Source organism: Boleophthalmus pectinirostris, unplaced genomic scaffold (assembly GCF_026225935.1).
Source record: "Boleophthalmus pectinirostris isolate CB_2022bp ecotype Guang Dong unplaced genomic scaffold, ASM2622593v1 HiC_scaffold_19, whole genome shotgun sequence".
Classification (NCBI taxonomy): Eukaryota; Metazoa; Chordata; class Actinopteri; order Gobiiformes; family Gobiidae; genus Boleophthalmus; species Boleophthalmus pectinirostris.
The window spans coordinates 6703111-6723714 of NW_026571140.1; the positions used below are offsets into that span (position 1 = coordinate 6703111).

Here is a 20604-nt window from a genome sequence, read left to right on the forward strand (position 1 = left end):
TCTTTGTTTTGCTTATTTATTTAATTTAGTTACAACACTGGATGAGTAAATGGTGAGGGGTATTTGAAGTTATTTGTGCACAGTTGAGCAATCTTTAATCGCTTATTTTCAAGACGCCATATTTCCGATCAACCCCTATTTTTACGGCTCTGTACTTAGTTTTCTAATTTTATCGTCAAGTAGTCCTTCTGCTGCTTGCTTGACAGGTACACAGCTCTTTGTTGTGATGAGGTTTATCAGCTCCATCAGCTTCCATTGGGCACTGCTCTGTCCCACCTTGTGATGTTAAGAACTTAACATCTACCTTTTACCTTGTATGGAGATGTATGGAGTTTAAAAACAGAGGGGAACACTTGAGAGAAGAACTCGACCTAAATATGCAGGGAATGAAACAAAACACAACTCCAGCTATGTTTTTGATGAGGAAACAACATAATAACATAGATCAGAAAACAGTGTAATATGGGACTAGTCCAAGTGCTGTAAGTCTTGTTCTTTCCCTCAGGCCTAGTATTTGGAAGGGGCGGGCCATCACATCTGTCACTTGAAGAGTATTGACGCTGTTCCCAGGGGCTCCTAGTTTTTGTGTGATGTGAAGATAAAAATCTCTTTTACCATTCACTTTCTTTAGTTAGTATAGCCTAAGTTGTGAACGTATTTCACGTATTCCCAACAATCACCTCTTAAATTTGTTTTTTTGCATTTACAGTGATGGTACAATGATGAATGAAAATCTTGACTACATTTTTATTGCTAAAACATGTCTCATCCCTTTTCAACCAGCTAACTGACCTGCATGGTTGGAGATTTGGGTTTTTTTTTTTTTAATGTTAAATGTCCTTCCTGCCATGTTTAATATTGTGCCTGGGCTGAGAAGTGGATACATTTCTGATGTTGCATCTGAGGGCAAGACGCAAGAGCAAAATCTGAACCACTGACCTTCTGGTTGACAATGGCATGCTCAACTCAACTGTCACCCGACAAAATTGGACCAAATTAGGGTTTGTCCTGCTTTATTTATTTATTTTTGTTTATCATAGAGCAAAATGCAACTAGAGAGTGGATGTCCTACAATCAAATATCATATATTTATGTGATAGTCATTGGATGCTTCTATCTCACTCACATCCAGATAAGTAACATATATTTGTTTTATTATTAATATAAAACTATATGTCAATTCACAGGATCATGACAAAGCAATTTGTAGCTATGAAGATTTTATTTAAACAGAACCTAAAATAAAATAGAAAATATAAATCTCACAGACACAGAAACAAAAAATTAAGATGCAGTGGGATATTAATTCGAGATGTTTCTTGTACAAATTGTATATTTAGATTGCCTGCTTTTTATTTGTCTCTTACTGCAAATGCCTGAAAATATGAAAGTGTTTCGTTTCCAAAATGATGTCATTTGGGTTTATTACGTTCCCATGTGGTTTTGTGTAGCCTATATAGTATTTTGCAAGAAAAAAAATAAAAAATCAAATGTGTTGTGTGTCATCAGCTGGTTGCTTGCGTTTGCGGACCTCCCACCGCGGCTGATGGAGGATGTAGCGCAGGCAGCAGGCAGAGCAGGTCGGACAGAAGGACGCGCACACGGCCAATCGTCCACCGAGCGCAGACGAGCCCACGGCAGCAAGATCGCACCATGCATCCGCTGCGAGCCTCCCGGCGAGCCCCATCCGTGTGACCGCCCCGCTCATCGGGCCGATCTAGCATGCCAGTCCCATTCCGTCTTTTCCACGACAACAGCTTCCATCCACAGCCGTACGCTTCTGGCTGCCTTTCCGTGACCGAGAGGAGCACACTACGCACCGCCCAGGCCGCTCTCAGCAGCAGCCTGCCCCGGAATGAGCATTAGCAGCTAACCAGCTAATGTCACCAGGTACATTTGCTATTTTTGTAGAGTTTTTCATTCATACTCGCGTTTAATACACTCATTTTGCGTCTCGGCGTTTACTGTCCAAACGTTTACCACGATGTCACGCTGTTAAAAGTGTATTTTATTAGTGAAATGGGCTAGCTGTTGTTAGCCACTAGGAAGCTAACAGGCTAATCCATCAGTGACGTAGAAAAGCGCACGGCTATCGGAGAAGCGGAGGTGACAGGAGCATCTTTGAGCGTGGAGGATGAAAGACGGTTTTGTAATAAGAATAAATCATAAAAACGCAATAGATACATTTCAGCTTGAGTGAAATATCTGAGTTTAATACAAAATGCGTTTAATAGTAGCGACGTGACCACGGTGCCCTTGTTTTTTTACGCCAGTTACACACGCGTCTATCGATTTTACACAGACGTCGAAATTAAATAATTTAACCCACCAAATAACCATTAACTTCACCCGTAGCGTTACTCGTCAATATCTGTTTGCGTTATGTTCATTATGCGTTATATTCTGCTAAAAATGGCAGATGAAAGTGGTTAGCCTTCAGTTTTGGTCGTGATGGTGTAAATGGTGAGTACAGTAGGAGCTAAAAGGTAGGTTTAAAAAAAAATAAAAAACCGTAGAAATGGTAAGGGAGAAGTGCAGCCTGTGACGCACAACGTGACCAGATACCTTGTCATAAAAGCAGAGGATAAAATAATTTGATTGAATGTAGAATATCCAGTTCAATCCGAGTTCTACAGCACATTTTGTAAACAAGAGTTCCATAATAGCAATGCAAAACATTAAATTCTTAAAAACCACAGAATTACGTCGTGGACAAATAAAGTGAATACATAAAAATTATAAATTGATTAAATAATATCATCATTAAAAAATTACAATGGATAAAACAATTAATAAAATCAAATGAGAGGACCATATAACTCCTGCAGTGTTAAAGCAGACCTATTATGCCAAATTTACTTTTACAATCATGTTATTGTTGGTTTTCTCTTCTCATTTACTCACCCAAAGTGATACTGTATGTGAAGTGATTCGTGCATGCTTGAGCAATTTTAAATGCTTGTTTTCAAGACGCCATTTTGCATATTAATTTTTGTTTTCACCAGCATACACCCACTTCTCTGTACTTTGTCTCCAGTGTTATTTTCTTAATCTGTGATACACATAGGATTCAACAGTGACATCATTTTGGTACAAATGAAGGCAAAGCAGCTGCTCGCTAGGGTACTCTGCAGCTATACATTGGAGGTGCATGACTGTTGTAATGACACGGAAGTCAAAAGACTTGTTTCTTTTATTAAGTAATTTTAGTATATTGCATTTAAAAATGTCCAAATAATGTATAATGCAATGATCCACAGATGTCATAGATTACAACGACGTGATCGCACTTTTTGCTTCCTGTTAAGAGCCATACCACAGAGTTCTGGGCTAACTGCAAGTGATAATATGATAAAGTAGAATATGGCTTCCACACTGTTGTAGTTCATGATAGTAATTTATCATAAGCTCCAGTGTTGACAGAGAGCAAACAGCTTTGCATGTGGCTTAAATGACACACTGGTGCGCCGTAAAACGTGTATTACCAGCTATGTCCCAGGAATATAACCATGACATGTTATAAAAACTGATTGTATGTTATGGATGCTACAGTATACACAAATAAAATGAAAAGTAGGCCTGAAATATTGGCTAGGCTAGAGAGTTTATCTTTTAGAATCCAGGAACCAAATGGCAGATAAGCTGAGCCAATATTTTGAAGGTGATATATAGGGCTCATTTCCCCTAAAATATATGATTTATATATGCAATTTCTAAAGGCACTGAGCAGTGCATGTTATAGACAAACAGGAATAATAACATACTTGTGTACCATTATATCAGCTAACCACGATGTTAATACCATAATATAATGTTAATATGATAACCATGATTTTGGCTAATGTTGCATCTGTAATGTTGATCATAATAGTCGCGTGTGAGGCCAGAGAAAATGTTACACTACACTTGGGATTAAACATTTTCTAAATGTAGCTTTATTATGGTAATGCTATGCATGGTGGCAGCACTTCACGTCAGAGCTGGTGAATAACCATTTGAGCTCGGTGCTTATATAACCAGTGAGTGCTGCCTGCTCTTCACTCTACGAGATCTGTGCTCATGTGCTGCCGTAGCCTGCACTATTATGTTCGCTTGGATGTAAAAGCTCCAATAGCAAAAGTAGGGATGTCACAATATTATTTTTTACTGTTACAATTATTATGAGAAAACACATCATGATTATATGAATATTCACAATGATATCATATATTGGCATTGCCTTATAGATGATGACAATTTCAGCTATCTTTGACTAGCTTTAAGAAACCAAACTTTCTAAATGAATAAATGATAAAGTAAAGTTAATGATCTAAACAGCCAGATAAAACAGCACTTTACATTTAAGTTGACCTCCTTGCTTCTAAAATGGTCACAATTATTAATTTTTAGTTACTTCACTTATAATGCCACCTGAATGATCACAATAATGGATAAACTGGATAATCTTGACACTCCTAATCAAACGGCTCACAATATACTTATTAATTCTGATAACAAAAGATGGTGCTTGGTTCTTTTGTGTTCACTGAAACATTCCCACAGGACATTTTAATTTTTATTATTATCATTATTATTATTATTATTTTGCTATAGTCAAATTAATAATCTCAACCTAATTTACCAAACACAAAACTTTTTTATTTTTATTATATATATATATATAAATAAATTGTATAAATTGAGGCGTTAAGGGGTTTAGCTTTCATCTTTCTTACCTTGATAGTTGTGGATAAATTCTTGATGGAAGAATGTTTATCCTTTGTGGACCTTGTTGGTTGAAGATTTGGTGATAGGGCAGATTTATGAAGAAAGTGAAATATGCAAGACATTTCCACAGACATTGCGCCATAGAAAACCATTGACCGGAAGTTGTGCAGCCCTACAGGGAGGGACTTCTGGCTGTTATGAAAAAGTCTATACTGACTAAGGCTAAAACATCAATAATGGACTAATGATGAGTAGCATAGCACTTTAAACAATAATTGGAGTGGTTTTACAGACTTTAAGCCAATGCTTTAAAAGATCTTATATAACAGAGACAGTTGCATTATTAAATCAAAATGAATTGGGCCTGCCATGATAATTACAATATTGACTTATCGTTAAATATATGAAAGCTGGAGCTATACATTTTATGGCTCAATATTTATCATGGGTACTTTTTCTTTACAACAGCGGGGAGCTTTTAGCCATTTTCTAAGTAATACGAGAAGATTTGAGCTGTAGAGGGTAGAATAAATAACTGGTATGGCTAATTATCAGTTCATTCTATTTAATTGCTGCAGCACAGGCTTTTTAATTATCCTGTCAATTTCAAAATGGGTTTGGATTATCCTGCTTTGTATCAGTGGCATAATGTAGTTTCAGTATTATTGTTTGTCACACACATCTCTGTAGCAATATATTGTGCTTCAAAATCTGTTATTGTGACAGGCGTAAAAGTAATAAACCATTCCACATTTTCTACTAAAAGTAGTTGTTAGTTGCAACCCTAATATATTTTATGCTTCCTTAAAGCTGCACTAGACACAAGCTAAGAGGCCATGGTCTGTGTGTATGCTATGACTGTTGTTGATGCGTCTCTGAGCAGGTCGTCACAGTGTCTGTTCCCCTCTGGTGTAATATCTGCTCTGGCTGTGCTCCAGGATGCTTCAGCGGCACCAGGCCAGACCAGCATGTTGATTACGCTGCCTTGATGTTTTCGCAAGATAAAGAGCTTTGTTTTCTGTATGGCCCATGCTCAGTGTAATTGATATGTTTGGGAGAATCGTTAGCTTTCCCTAAATAGCTTCTGTAATGAGAGAGGTTTCAACGCCAGCTTGTGTTCAGTCAAGTAAAACGGACAGCAATGGTTATACAGATAGTTCCATCATTTGGGGAAGCATTTTGTTATCAGCGTAAATAATGGTATTCCACATTTTTTTGCAAGTCACACCTCTTTTAAGAATTAATTTTTAGATTTAGATTTTTGATTTTTTTTTAGCTTTACTTCGGTCTGTGAGTGAGGAGCACCCTGGCTTTTTGAACTGTACTTTGTGGAGAGACTGCTTTCATGCTGAATTGATTGAAATTCTAATCATTTGAATAGTTGTGTTTGGTTAGTTCTGGTTGTTGTCTTGGTATTCTGGTCCATCACTTGATTCAAATCATATGCTCCTGCTAAAGGGTATATGACATTCCATATTTATTTTACAGGAATGCAGAAGCCAATAAATTAGTAACTCATATAATTAGATAACTTGATGCATAGCCATTCTCTACAACTACATTATCATTTAGATAGTTGAAACACCCTTCAAGTATCACCCATCGCACACCTCTAAATCCATAAAAAGAAATTGATGGCAGCAATCTGTTTCCTCAGGGTGAAGGATTATAAGAGCTTCAGCAGGGGAAAATGTTCACATATTTAAGTGTTTTTTAATTTGATTTTATATAGGATACATTCAACAAATATTGGTCAGTGAGGCTTGACTATTTAATTTAAAAGCAGCCATATATTATCTAGCTTTAATTGAATTAGAAAAGGACGATGATATTTGGCATCCAAGAGACACAATGACAATTCTCTTGAATCACATGACCAGAGTAAGAGGGTCTGGCTGGCCTTGGCTCACCCTGCTTCTCTTATAGGCCTGAGCAGCAGCAGGCTAAGCTTGTGTTGTTAAGTGTCACTAAGGCCATAGTCCAGGCCTTATCCCAAACAAAGCCGCACTCTAAGGTTCTTAACTCCCCCTCAGGAGTTGTCCTGGAAGAGCCTACAAATTGGCTCAATGAAGTTGTAATGAGAGCTGCTTTGTCTCTGGACACAGTGCTCCTTACAGGACAGCTACAGTTTTATAGTGGGGGTGGTGATGTTGTGGCCTGGGTCAGGCCGTTACTGACTGATAAAATAGCTTTAAAAGCCTCTGTCTTTAATTACTGTGTCAGACCTGCAGCTGATAGTTCTGGTAGTTCATACTTTTCTTGCTTTTATTGCTTGAAGCATGATTACATGATACATAATAATCATGCTCCAAGCAATGTGAGGTGATTTGAGGTTGAAGTTATTGCCCTATTACCAGAGTTTTGGGAGTCTACTATAGGTTTCCCCATGAACCTTAAACATTGCCCACATGCCCATTGCACACTAGGGTAATTCTTATGATAGGCATTCCTGATCCTGGCTCAGATTTTGAGAACACCCACTGCTCACAGCTGATTAGTGGCACTGGTTGAAGAATCATCAACTTTCTTTGACTATCCGCATAACCATCAATTTAATGTTTAATGCTGTATGTCTGTTCACTTGTAATATTTAAATTGTCAATGGCTTAAACAGATTATATTTTCTTTTGTCAGGTGGAAGCCAGCCCAGACTCCAACTCCAGGTCCATAAAGATGCCTGCACTGTGTGGGGGCTCCAGGTTTGAGGAGTGACTCTGACAAAGCGGCTGCAATCAGTCCAAGATGGAGAAAAAGAAAATGTGCCCTCGCCTGCTCGACTACCTGGTGGTGGTCGGAGCAAGGTAACTGTAGCTCAATCACGTCACATGCTCTCATGCTTCTTAGACCCACATTTTAGTGAAGGTGGCCCACTGTGCCAGTGAGCCAAGTTGCTGTATTATTTCTATTTAGTAGGATGAGATGTAACCTTTCCATGTGCCCCTGACCCTATTTTTAAGAGTCACTAATTTAAAGGAGACAGAATTGTGCTATGCCTTTCCTTTACTGGTTCTTTTAAAATAGTTTTAACGGTCAAGGCAAAGGCACACACATCAGCCATCAACTAATATTTTTACCTCATCTTTCTATGATGACATTTCATTTTCAGATTGGCGAATGTAGTTTTAAGCAAAAGTTTGATGAGCTCAAACTGCAGAGAAATCGCTGATATAATTTGTAGTCCATGGAGCATTATTAACAGTGCACTAATCTGACAAATTGTCCTCCAGAGTGTTTTTGAGGCTTGACATTTCCATGTAATTATGGGCTTTCAGAACTCCAGAGAATTAAATGGTCCTAATTAGCAGATTGGGAGCTTTCACATTTTATTTTTAAAAGCACGTATTGGCCAAGACCAAACCTTTCTGGTCTGTAGCTGTAAGGGAGTCATTGGGTGTCTTAAGATATTTTACAATTGTTTGGGAAAATGTTAAATATTTAAACATGTGCTTACTCCTTGTGACACAATAGATCTTTTCATTATAGACATTACATTACAGCGCTTTAGACTGATGTTGTATTACATGGCATAGCTCTGGTGAAAGTATGTTTCTCTGTGTCTGTGTGTTTGACAGGCAGCCAAGCAGTGACAGTGTGGCACAGACCCCTCAGCTGCTGCGGCGCTACCCTCTAGAGGACCACACGGACTTCCCTTTGCCTCCTGACGTGGTGTTCTTCTGCCAACCCGAGGGCTGCCTGAGCATCCGGCAGCGCCGCGTCAGCCTGCGGGACGACTCCTCCTTCGTCTTCACTCTCACAGATAAGGACTCGGGCATCACACGCTATGGCATCTGTGTAAACTTTTATCGCTCTTTCCAGCGCGGGCACCACCGACCTCGACCCGATAAGAGCCATGACTCTGGGGCACAGGGGGAGACCAGTGAGGGCTCGGACACCAGTGGCACAGGGCCAGCCTCAACGCTGTCTGCCCCACACTCTGATCTGCCCGCCCCGGGGGAGGACGGAGATCAGCCCTCTGACATAAACACCAGTAAATCTCCTCAGCACAAGCGCCGCAATACCAAAATGGCCGCCCGCAACCGCAACAGCACCCTGACGTCTCTGTGCATCCTTAGCCACTACCCATTCTTCTCCACCTTCAGGGAGTGTCTGTACATCCTCAAGAGGCTGGTGGACTGCTGCAGTCAGAGGCTCACCCAGCGGGCCGGCCTCCCCCGCGCCGCTCAGAGGTCAGTCATGTGTACCGCACTCACATTGCTCTATTACTACTGTTACTCTGGTACACCCACTGCTGCTGTGTCCATGGGCTCTTATTTCTCAGCGGCGGATGATCAGTACCTCACTCACATCTGCTCTGCTCTGTAAGGCCCATCATGAAAATAACTATTGACATATTGTTCAGTAAATGATAGATGGGATCAGTACTTTGTATTTGTACGTTAGGTTACTTTCTGTTAGTTTTTTGTATTACAAGAAGATTTGAGCTGTAAAGGTTGAATTAATAACTTTTATGACTCATTATACAAATTAAGTGTTCCATTTCTATTTCTATGCTATTTATTGTACCTCAAGTTTTTTAATGATATTGTGGAATTAAAAAACAGAGATTATGCTTTAGAATTAGTGCATTTGTTTAAAAAAGTACTTTCAGTATTATCATCTATATTTTCTTTAGCAATATCGCCCTTTACTGTGTTATTGTGACAGGCCTACTGCTCTGTTATTACTGTTACTGTGGCACTGCCTCTGCTGCTGTGTCTAGGCTCTTGTTACTCAAACACTGGAGTCAAATGTTATTGTTGTCCTTAATGCACTCTCCTTAAGTGACCGTCAAACCAGATAAGAGCTATGTAATCACTCGCTCGCTTTTGTTGCTCCACATTCATTTTACAGGCCATAGTGGAATAGCACATGACATAGACTCAAATTGTTTTTCCTACGAATTTGACTGTTGGTATGATGATAATCAGTTTATCCATGGATTTTTTCTGTATCTTAGCCCTTCAGCTTTGGTTCTCTTTACAAGGAGAGTTCATATTAAGGTCACAGATTTAAAATCTATTTCAGTACAAAACAACCGAAAAAAGTACTCCTCAAATATTTGCACATTACTGCACTTTTTACAAAAAAAAAACGAAATTAATGTGGAACTAAACACCTAAACTCCACCTACAAGCACACTTCATACAGAGTTGCTAGACTGTGCAGCACCTGGAGGACTAAAGGGGAGAGTAAGGGAGGGAAGAGGGCGAAGTCTGGACATATAAGGAACAGTGTGAATAAGCTGACAAGTATCCACATTTCAAACACCACCCCTGCAGCCAGGTGTTTGTATCAGAGAGAAGTTTTTTGTAATGTCACATAGTACTTGAAATTGCAGAGGCCACTGAAGGTGGTAAACTTTTAGCTTTTTAGACGTTTTGACCAGAAAGCTGCAAATTGACCAAATTTGCACTAAAATTGCCCAAAAATTACATGGAACAGTAGATAATGCTCTGATAAGTGGCAAAACTGATTTAGTGTTAAGTTCCATTTTTATCATCCATACTTCTCACCTCTAATTTGGTGCATTACGTAACTCTATTCTGATTGTAAAAACACGAGAGGCTGACAGCTGGTTGTACCATTTGCTTATTGTAAAAGCCTAAATAACGTGCAGACAGGCATACAAAACCTTTCTTTCTTCTCAAAATGCCTGAATTTATCCCAGAAGGCCAATTGAGTTTACAGTGCACAAAAAGGACAATGGCGGCAGCGATCGGCAGTGAAATGTCAGAGCACACAGGTCAACGGGACGAGAGTGGCCACCCACAGACACACACAAACTCAAACACTCACACACAGACTATATGTGGAGCACAATGGAGCCCACTGCAGCAGGAGGTATCAGGAGACCAATGCACTCTCCCATTTACGTATGATATTCCTCTGAGTCAGACTGCAATAACATGGAGGAGGAAAACTTACATTCACTTAAGACGTATATGTACTATACAGCCTTTCTATTTTTAAATACAAGACAGTAGAAAATGTTATAGCCTTGTGACTCCATTAGTGTTGTCATACTAAAATTTCAAACTCGATTTTGATACTGAGGAATAGACTGCGGTGCTCAATCTACCGATTTCGAGACTACATTGATAATAAAAAAAAGTCAAGCATTGTGATAAGATTTGCATGTTTTAATAAGATTCTGTTTAAAGTTCACTTTTTATATGCATCCAGGAGAATTGACATAAGAAATATGAACCAAGAAACAAATACAGGAATCATATTTCAGAACATGTTTGTACAGATCTAAAGTTCAGGGTTAGCAGTTTCTATGCCCCTCTGCAGTTTTTATACAAAATCACACAGGAGATTTTGCTGTTTGTGGAGGAAGCCATGGTACTTCAAAAATTGCAGCTGTTGTGATTTGCTAATTGCATCCATTCAAGTTGCGATTTTGTTTCAATGAGATTAATCTTGCAGCCCTATAAAAAGTAGTTTCTTTTTTAATTCTGATAAAGCTCAAGATCATTCATTTTAAAGCTCAAGATCATTCATTTCTTATCAAATTCTGATAAAGCTCAATATCAATGATACTAGTTTCAATTAGGGATGTAACGATATCCAGATCCCTTGGTATGACATTTTCACGATATGCATGTCACGGTACGACATTTTGTTGTGGAGGCTAACTGAATTGAGTATGTTACATCTTTCTTTTTAAAATGTCTTGACAGTCCTTTGGTTCTGTCATAATCCAAGAAACTAAGATTGAGACCTGAGATTTTATATATTGTGATGCCCATGATATTATTGTGAGACTAATGATGATACAATATCACAATATTTCAGTTATTGTTACATCTCTAGTTTCAATGCAATACTATACTATTCGTATCTGATTTTAAATACTTTTGACAACCCTAAACACTAGTGCATTTAGTTCTGTACAACTTCATTCTCAGTATAAACTGTGTATTCACTAAAGAAGGACATTGAATATTTTTGTAAAAGAAAAGAAAACAAAACAAAAAACAAAACAAAAAACCCACATACATACTGTTTTACTTCTAAATTCATGTTCTTAAATAGTTGTGGCCGAGTAGTTAGGTTGGCAGTCATATCACAGGGCTACATCATTATTTTGAAACCATTATCCGGCTTGTATGATTTACCAAATGTCTTAGTTTTGTCATCAAGTAGTTCTTCTCTTGCCCTTTCACTACTGTCCAATACCAAGCCAAACCAGCACCTAAAAGCTCACCAACAGAAAGAGCAAAAGGACACCATGTTTAGTGTTGTTTACTCAGCTTCTGTTTCCCATCTGTTGATTTCACAATCCACTGTGTATGATACGCAAGCATTACCACAAACTTGCTCCACCTCTTCAGCTATGCTTTATAATAACCAGTCTGGTTGGATCAGTATTGCAACTAGAATGTCCACATGAGGTTTGTTGAAAGTATTGAAGATCAGATACTAATTCATACTAAAACTAATATCAAAACTAGATACTCATTTGAGCAAGTATCATTGCGAAGTCACATTCACATGACAGAAATGAATCGTTCTGATAGAGCTCAAGATCGTTCTAAAAATATAAGAGCACGTAGACTAGTACACACCCATGGACCGCTATGGAACCTACCTGGACCACTGAGGGATTACACAGCCACATGTTAATATAAAAGAAAGTACTACGATTTAATGTGGAAAATTACATTCTACTATCTAAAGAAATAATGTTTTTATTATCATCGTGGTATGGTATTGTATCAAGTCTATTCCTTATTAAAATCAAGTCTGAAATGTTAGTTTTGTGACAACACTATTATGAATACCACACATTACCGTATTTTTCGCGCTATAGGGCACACTCAAAAGCCTCCAACCCCATCAAAAAACGACTGCGCGCCCCGCAATCCAGAGCGCCATATACACGAATCCACTCACGTGTACCAGCACGACTTCAGTAAACTTACAAAGCCACACCACTCGTAGCGCACACAACCAAACACGGAGCAGACAGCGACCACGCAGTGAAAAACACCCGCAGCCACACTCATCACTCCACACGGACGAGGAATGGAACGGAGGAACGAACCGAAAAAGCGAGTGCAATGTGCCACTTCTAGCCACAACTGAACAACTGAGTCACTGCGAACACACCGACAATCCAACGGTCCCAGACAGCACCCTCCCTACACGCCACAATTGAACAAAGCCCAGAGTCACCGTGAACGTGCCAAACAAAGTCCCACTGACCCATCCAACTGTTGTGTTTCGTTTAAGCAAAAGAGCGGAAAATACGGTACGTGCACTGTGGACTCTTGTATTCACCTATTGTCTGTCCTCATGCACACACTGTTACTTAAAAAAGAAAAATTCCAAGTGAAAGATTTCCCACTCCCACATAATCAAATGTACTTCAAGTGTATTTAAATGTTGAAATGTCAGTTGTAACCTGCACCGTGGTTTCAGTGAGTCCAGAAACGATGGAGCAGCACATTGGTCTGATGACACATGCTGGATGCCTGTGCTGTGACACTGTCCTTTTGGTTCTGTGTTGGATGACAGAAAACAGTGCTATTTCAGAGCTGCTAAGTGTTAATTAGGCTGTCAGTGTGGGAAGACTGCCTCTCACTGCCTCTCTATGGGCTTTGTATAGCCTCCACATTTACACTCACACTATTTACACTGTTATGTTATGGTGCTATAGTTTGAGCTTTGTTTGACTGACACAGATGTGTACAAATCAGATTCCTCTTGACAGTGTCACCTGGATCTGAAACCTTCTCTGCATTGGACAGAAGGTTTTTAAAATCTTGTTTTTTAGGTTTTTCACACTTGTTTGGATCATTTAAGCTCAAGAGTCTTTCTGAAAACTAAAAATGGGCTGACATCTATTAGGAGATGTCTAAAGAATAGTATGCCTCCTAATGCTTCCACACACTGAGTCCCTTCTCTCACCTATTATTGCTCTTTTGACAAACTGTCTAGGGTAGTCACAGGCAGTTTCTACATGGTTCTCAGTCATTTATTTCTGAGGAGTGACCCTGAGACTTCAGCATCTCGACAAAATTCCTTTTGAAATGCGTAGGTGATACCCTTCAGTTTAATTGTCTTGCTCAAAAAACAGTTTATGCACTAGAGTGTGAAAGGGTTTTACCTAAAAAAAAATAAATAATAATAATAAATAAAAAATCTGGTGCAACACGTTTTAAAAACAACAAACTTCTCAATAAATAAAGTAACTAACATTTGACTTGATGTGATTTGACTTTATAAATCTCACATAAACCCATCTTGTCATGCTGTTGCTGACGGCGTTACTGTGAGTGGGTGAGCTTTACACTGCAGACAGAGGCTGCAGTGTAAAGGCCCTCTTATTATGAAAACTGTGACATAAAATCAAATAAGCGAAAAACTGCTCCATATGTTTTTATTATATTATGATTTAAAAATCTTTCAGTTTTACATAGACTTTTGTTGAGCTATTGAAGCCTTTGCTGTGATTGGCTATGAGACCTTTGCACGTAGATGTTACAGTGCTTACGTTCTTGGCATTGATTAATCCATGTGTCTTCCCCGTGTTCTGACCATTTAGCTCTGATTCATATCTGACTCAGAGGTCAAAGCATTACAGGGCGTTGGAGCGGCTGTAGGAGGTGAGTCGTGGAGACCGTCACTTTGAATGTTTCTCCTGCTGCTGATGATAATAATAGCCCACATTCAATAGTTCACTTCCTCCCATGAGAGATCCTCTGTATTTACAAGTCAAGTGTTGAGCGCACATACTGAAGAGAATACATTTGCTCTGGGTGAGTCAGGATGCTCTGTCTCTACTGATGCTACTGGTTAGTTTAATGGTCTGTGTCATGGATCTATAAGAAGACCTCCCCCACCCCACCCCCTCTGTCCTTGTGGGAGCTCGCTTAGTGGCCGCTCCATAGGTACTGCCATGAGGCCTACGAGTATTTTTTTGTGAAATCATCATTACACTACATGATTTATTATTTTTTTTTAATCCTTAAAACACCTAAATGTTAGCTTTGTAAGATTTGTAAGATTTAGCCTTATACTTTTTTTTGGGGGGGGGGGCTTGAAATCTTGAAAATGCATCATAACAGAGAATCTAGTGTTGGGGATAATGTCAAGCAGTTGGTTTCTCACGATTTTTAGTAAAAAAGTGTCTGATTCGGCGAAAAATTGACCGAGTAACCTCTATATTAGTTATCATAAAATCTAAAATAAATAGAATATTTTGCAGTGTCTGTTTTTCATGATGTAAAGGGCATTTATCGTGGCAAGAGTACGTTAAAATCAGGTACAAGCCGTTTAAGAGTTTTCTCCACATGTAAAGGTATATAGAATCTTCTGATATGATATTATTTGTATTGTTTTGTTGGCATTTTTTCATTTTAAATTGAGTACAGTATATTTTGATTATCATGACTAAATGAACGTGTATTCTAGACATAAATGCTTTTAGTAAACGTTGTGTTGCACTACAGTGACTGGACAGAGAGGAGCAGTCGCTGGGATTACAGCAGCATTGACAGATTGAGGTCTACCCTCTGGAGCTTCTGCAGCTGGTGGGAGGTTCCACAGGACTAATGATTTAACCTCACACTGCGCAAACATTCAAACAGCTTTAATGGCTCCATATGTGTCTCATCAATATTTCAATACTCACTCAAGAGTTGCTTAAATGTCCTATTAGCTCATTAAAACAGATGCGGTGTGACTGGTTATATCCATTGTTTGGAGTTGCACACAGTTTTGCATATAAACTGTGCCATAGCTGTGACTTACATCCCTGGAGCCAAATCAGTCCTGCCTTATGATGAGCACTGGAGCTGAAGTTGATTAAGGAAATTCTTTGTCAACTAAAGGCATGTCCTGCAGTGTGATTAGTCAACTAAATATTTTTATGCATCACTCACCAATACCTCCTCTCTATAAATCCTTACAATCTACATAAAATGATTTGTTGGATAACACAAGTCAACCATTTAATCAGCTATACAACTAAAGATGTTTTAGATCACAATTGTGTGACTCAGTGTGGAACTACGGAGGAATTTAATTTTGACAAGAGTCAAAATTGACTCTTGTGAGCTTTAGGCATGTTAGAATGTCGTTTCCGCTTTAAAACATACCCGGAACTGTATTTTGTTTCATTCAGACATGTTTATTATTAGTCTGTCTACATCTCAAATACTCAAAATGCTCTGTTCCACCTTGTGATAGTTGTTTAACAGCTACCTCTTACCTTTTAGTTTAGTAAAAGGCTGAAATCATCCAAATGATTTTAGTGAGTTTAAAAACACAGTAGAGCACTTCCTGCATTACTACATGACAGAGTGTTTTTAGTTTGAGAGAAGGACTCTAAATATTCATTATTAAGACAGATGAAAAAATTGTGGAATATGGGCTCTTTAAGTACCTGATGATACAATTCAAAGATAAATGGTTTGTGTTTGTTTTTCTTTTAGATGAAAAGGTTTACATTTGTCATGTGTCCTCAACCTCAATATTTACAGGGAGATTTTTTCAATACACCCTGTATTGAACAATTTCTACTGCTTCTCTTACTATTGGAATTCAGGCTTCTATTACATCTGCCTGAGGCCAGACAATTAATCGAGAGATGTGATAAGATTGTGCATGAGTCATGTTTAATGTCAATGATACAGTGAGGGGTTTTGAATCGAGAGATGTTTTAGAGCAGAGTTCAGACTTTGGAGGAAGAAATAAAAATTTTTAACAAAGTTTGTGTGGCACAGATTAAAAGCCTGTATTATTAAATCAATACTAAGTCCCATTTTAGATAGATAGATTTAGAGATTGCCCAGCTTTACATCAACCATACAATCAAAACAATAACTATCTGTTACAACATGGTTTTCAGTATATACATTACGCTATTTTCTGATCTATGTCCTCATGTTGTTTCCTCATTTAAAACATACCTGAGTTTTGTTGTTTCATTCACAAGTTAAACACACAAACCATGCATATTTATTTAGAGTTTTTCTCTCAAACTGAATATACTCTTACACCTTGTGACGTCATATGATAATACCAGATGTGCTCGGCTATGTTTTTAAACTCCTCCTTCACTAGAATTATTTGGATCATTTCAGCCCTGGAATTGCCATTCTCTCACAAGAGTCAATTTTGTGTAATGACTTGCTACACTGTTGTTCTCACATCTCCTTTGTATTGACTCCACAGGGACACCATGTGGAGGGTGTTCACGGGCGCTCTGTCGTCAGAGGAGAAGAGCAGCCAGCTCCTGTCCGACTTGCGGGACATCGAGTCGTGGATCTACCGGCTGCTGCGCTCCCCGGTACCTATGGCGGGACAGAGGCGTGTAGACGTGGAGGTTCTGCCCCATGAACTCAAAAGGGCCCTCACCTTTGCTCTGCCCGACAACTCACGCTTCTCCATGGTGGACTTCCCCCTGCACCTGCCCCTGGAGCTACTGGGGGTGGACGCCTGCCTCCAAGTGCTCAGCTGTGTCCTACTGGAGCACAAGGTGAGGACCCATGAGACTGTGGACATTTAGGATTTAGCCCACATGTGTGTTTGCTCACCTGTAGGATAACACAATGTCAAATTTACTCTTTTTTTATTGACACTGTTGTATTGACACTCAGTGATCACTATTCTTAAATTTCAGTTTGAACATGAATTTTGTCCCTTTGTCTTACCTTTCCCTTTTTTGGATTCCATATGATACAGATAAAAGGGGCTTTGGAGGTGCTGATAGCCTATGTAACAGCCAGTATTCTGTTGAAAGTCTTCAACTGATTATAAAACTTAAGTCTGGCTCTATTAGATTTTAAATTGGGTTTATTAAGGCTACATTTACTGTTATTTTACCGTATTCAAAGACAGTAGGTAGGCCTAATGGCATTTTTGACATTGTAGCCTATAAACAAAGTAAGTAAACTACCACTATTACACTTTAGTGGTAAATGCATATACGCTGTGGAAATTAATCATGTGTAAATTTGTAAACCATTCACACCTCTATTCACAGCTCATTTACATATCAAGCTGTGTCCAGTAACATGTGTACAGCCACTATAGTCAATTTACAGTAGGCCAATGTAAGAAAACACCCTATATGTGATATCTTAAAGCAGCTAAGCGCTAACCCATGAGAAAGTAATAATAAGTGCCCTTTTAATCCTGACTCAAAACAATCGCTCATAAAAAGAATTATAATCCAGCATGTTGACAGCAGCTGTGCATGTCCTCTGTCTATGGGACAGTCATCTCTACTCCGCACTCACACTTTAATAAAACAATCAGTAGTTTTGTTGCTGGCCTAAATTGCACTTAATTTCACGTTTGTTTGTACTTCATATCTTATATCAAAGACATGAGCATTTAATGCCAGCGCCTTAGTGCAGCCTCAGAGTGCACTGGTGTAAACAAGAGCACGTGAGTCATGTGACTCATTCAGGGCAGCAAGAGTGTAAGATTTATAATGAGGTCTATCGGCTCATATCGACTAGATTTAGGCCAATAACCGATATGTCTCTAAGTGCCCATATTGGCCGATAATATGTTTGATGAGCTGATTTGTACCATGAAACAAGTCAAATAACTCAGTTGTAGTTCCAACTAAGTAAATTCTTTCTGGTCAGACTGTGTTTAAATAAAGCTCAGATTAAAGTCTAACAAAGGCTCAGAGACAGCCTGTCATGATAGTACATTTTGAAGCATGATATTGATACAGAGAGGTACTGTGATAAACGATAATACTGAAACTACTTTTTGCCACTGACAGAATTACAGTAATGCAAGATGATCCCAGTAAACCATTTAATAGATGGTATAATTTAAAGGCATAAGATGACACATTTAATCTACTACTGGTCAATAATTAGCAATAGAAGTCACTTATTCAACCTTTTACATCTTAAAAGTTATTGTATTACAATAAAAACACCCCAAATATCTCTCTCTCTCTACTTTTACAAAGAAAATATACACATGATAAATATATTGTTCCAGCATTCATATATTGAACGATAAATTGATGTAGTGTTTATCATGACAGGACTGTCATACCCCCAAGGGAATGTTGAAGTCATCAGCTGCAAAGTATCAACACACTTCACACAATATTCTTTTTTTTTTTCAAATTTCACCCACCTGCCATTCCAGTAAACCATTAGCTCTGTGCGGGAATGTAAGTCTATCTGCCTGTAAGTCTGTGTGTGCTGGTGTAGAGTTGCTCGTGGACAGTGATAATCAGTCAAACCCCATTTGTAAGTGAAGATTTGATTCAACCAGTCATGGAAGACACTTCCACACAAAAGCAGACATGCTAACATCCTCCATTATTCAAGGCTCTTTTCAGTGTTCACGTTTATGTCACAGAACTGATTCAAAAGCCTTTTAAAAGCCTGAAATTACCCACGGCACTAGACGCTTCACACAGACTCACACTTCATTATGAATAATACAGATGGAGCCTTCAGTCTGAGTGCTTTCTGCAGCACAGTCATTGAGTGGATTCAAAGAAAACCGAGAGAAATGTGCCTCGCATTTTGCTCTTTTCAGACACAGTTGTTCCATTCGTCAAATTGAGTCTAGAAGTGCAGTTTTCGAAGGACTACCCACAATGTACTGTCAGGGTAATTGACTGGTCGTCCTGCCTTATTTAGCTGTACACTAGGGGTGAATTATGTTTGTGGTGTCCCTCAGGTGATTCTTCAGTCCAGAGACTACAATGCTCTGTCCATGAGCGTGATGGCCTTCGTCGCCATGATCTACCCTCTGGAGTACATGTTTCCTGTCATTCCTTTGTTACCAACGTGCATGGCTTCTGCTGAACAGGTACTGCGAACACAAATTTAAAGTGAGACTAAACACCTAAGAGTGAAAGGGGGAGAAGGGGCGGGGTCTGAAGGTATAAGGAACAGTGTTATTGGTCTGATGGGTATCTACACTTCAAACTCCGCCCCTGCAAACACTTGGCTGTAATCAGGGGAGTCTTTCAAGAGGTCACCAACTACTGGAAATTGCAGAGGCCACTGAAGGCAGCACACACTTAAGGTTTAGACGTTTTTGACCAGAAACCTCTAATCTTGCTTAGTTTACATTAAAGTTGCCAAAATATGACAAGGAATAGTACATAACGCTATTAAAATACCATTGAAATAGTTGAGTAGCAAAACAGTGGATTTAGTGTTTAATAGGACTGGGTGATATGGAGCAAAAATATATGTCTAGATATATTTTGCTATATCTCGATATACAATATATATCTCTATCTCTACAGGAAAAATAACAAGCAACAATATGCCAAATTCACCAGTGTTCATTTTGGAACAAAGTGCTTTTGTGAAATCCCTGCATACAAAAATAATAACTTAACTGTAAAATAAAGGATGAAATAATACATACTGCCTTCTTTTCATTCAAAATTAAAACAACTCAGCTCAACTCAACCTCATCTTAGCTGGTTTTGGGTGCTGCTGTGTTGAATGAGACACACAGGAGGGGAGCATGGGAGGGGAGAGGTAACAATAGTTATTGTGATAGTTACTGTGATATAAAAAAATAAAAATCACATCAATTAAATGTTAAAAATTGTGGAAAGTAGAGCTGAGTTTGTAAACACAGTCTACAATGCATTTTTTTTGTCACTTTAAACATTGATCTAAGAAAATAAAAATAAGTGTTATTTATATTTTTTGCCAATGCATTTGAAACATAAGCTCAAATATTTCCCACAGGCATAGATTAAATAATGCCTGCTGCTTGTAAATAGTCATCTGTTGGTGAGGCGGTTACCATAGAAACTAGCCTTTTCAGTTGAAACATATTTAATCAGTTTCCATACCTCCATACTCAACTACATTATACAAAAGAATGTGGTGTTTTGTACAACGCTGCATTCACTTTCACTGAGACTGCTTGAAA

General features: G+C 38.7%; 1 protein-coding gene across 1 annotated transcript in view; it reads left to right on the forward strand.

Annotated features, from left to right (window-relative positions):
• The first annotated feature begins 1521 nt into the window (after window positions 1-1521).
• The window catches only part of madd (MAP-kinase activating death domain), a 56187-nt gene continuing 37104 nt past the window's right edge, over window positions 1522-20604 (forward strand). The window contains 5 exon segments of the mRNA XM_055154584.1: window positions 1522-1890; window positions 7342-7508; window positions 8280-8894; window positions 16894-17197; window positions 19384-19515. Coding sequence (XP_055010559.1) covers window positions 7450-7508; window positions 8280-8894; window positions 16894-17197; window positions 19384-19515 — 1110 coding nt within the window. The 5' untranslated portion in view covers window positions 1522-1890; window positions 7342-7449.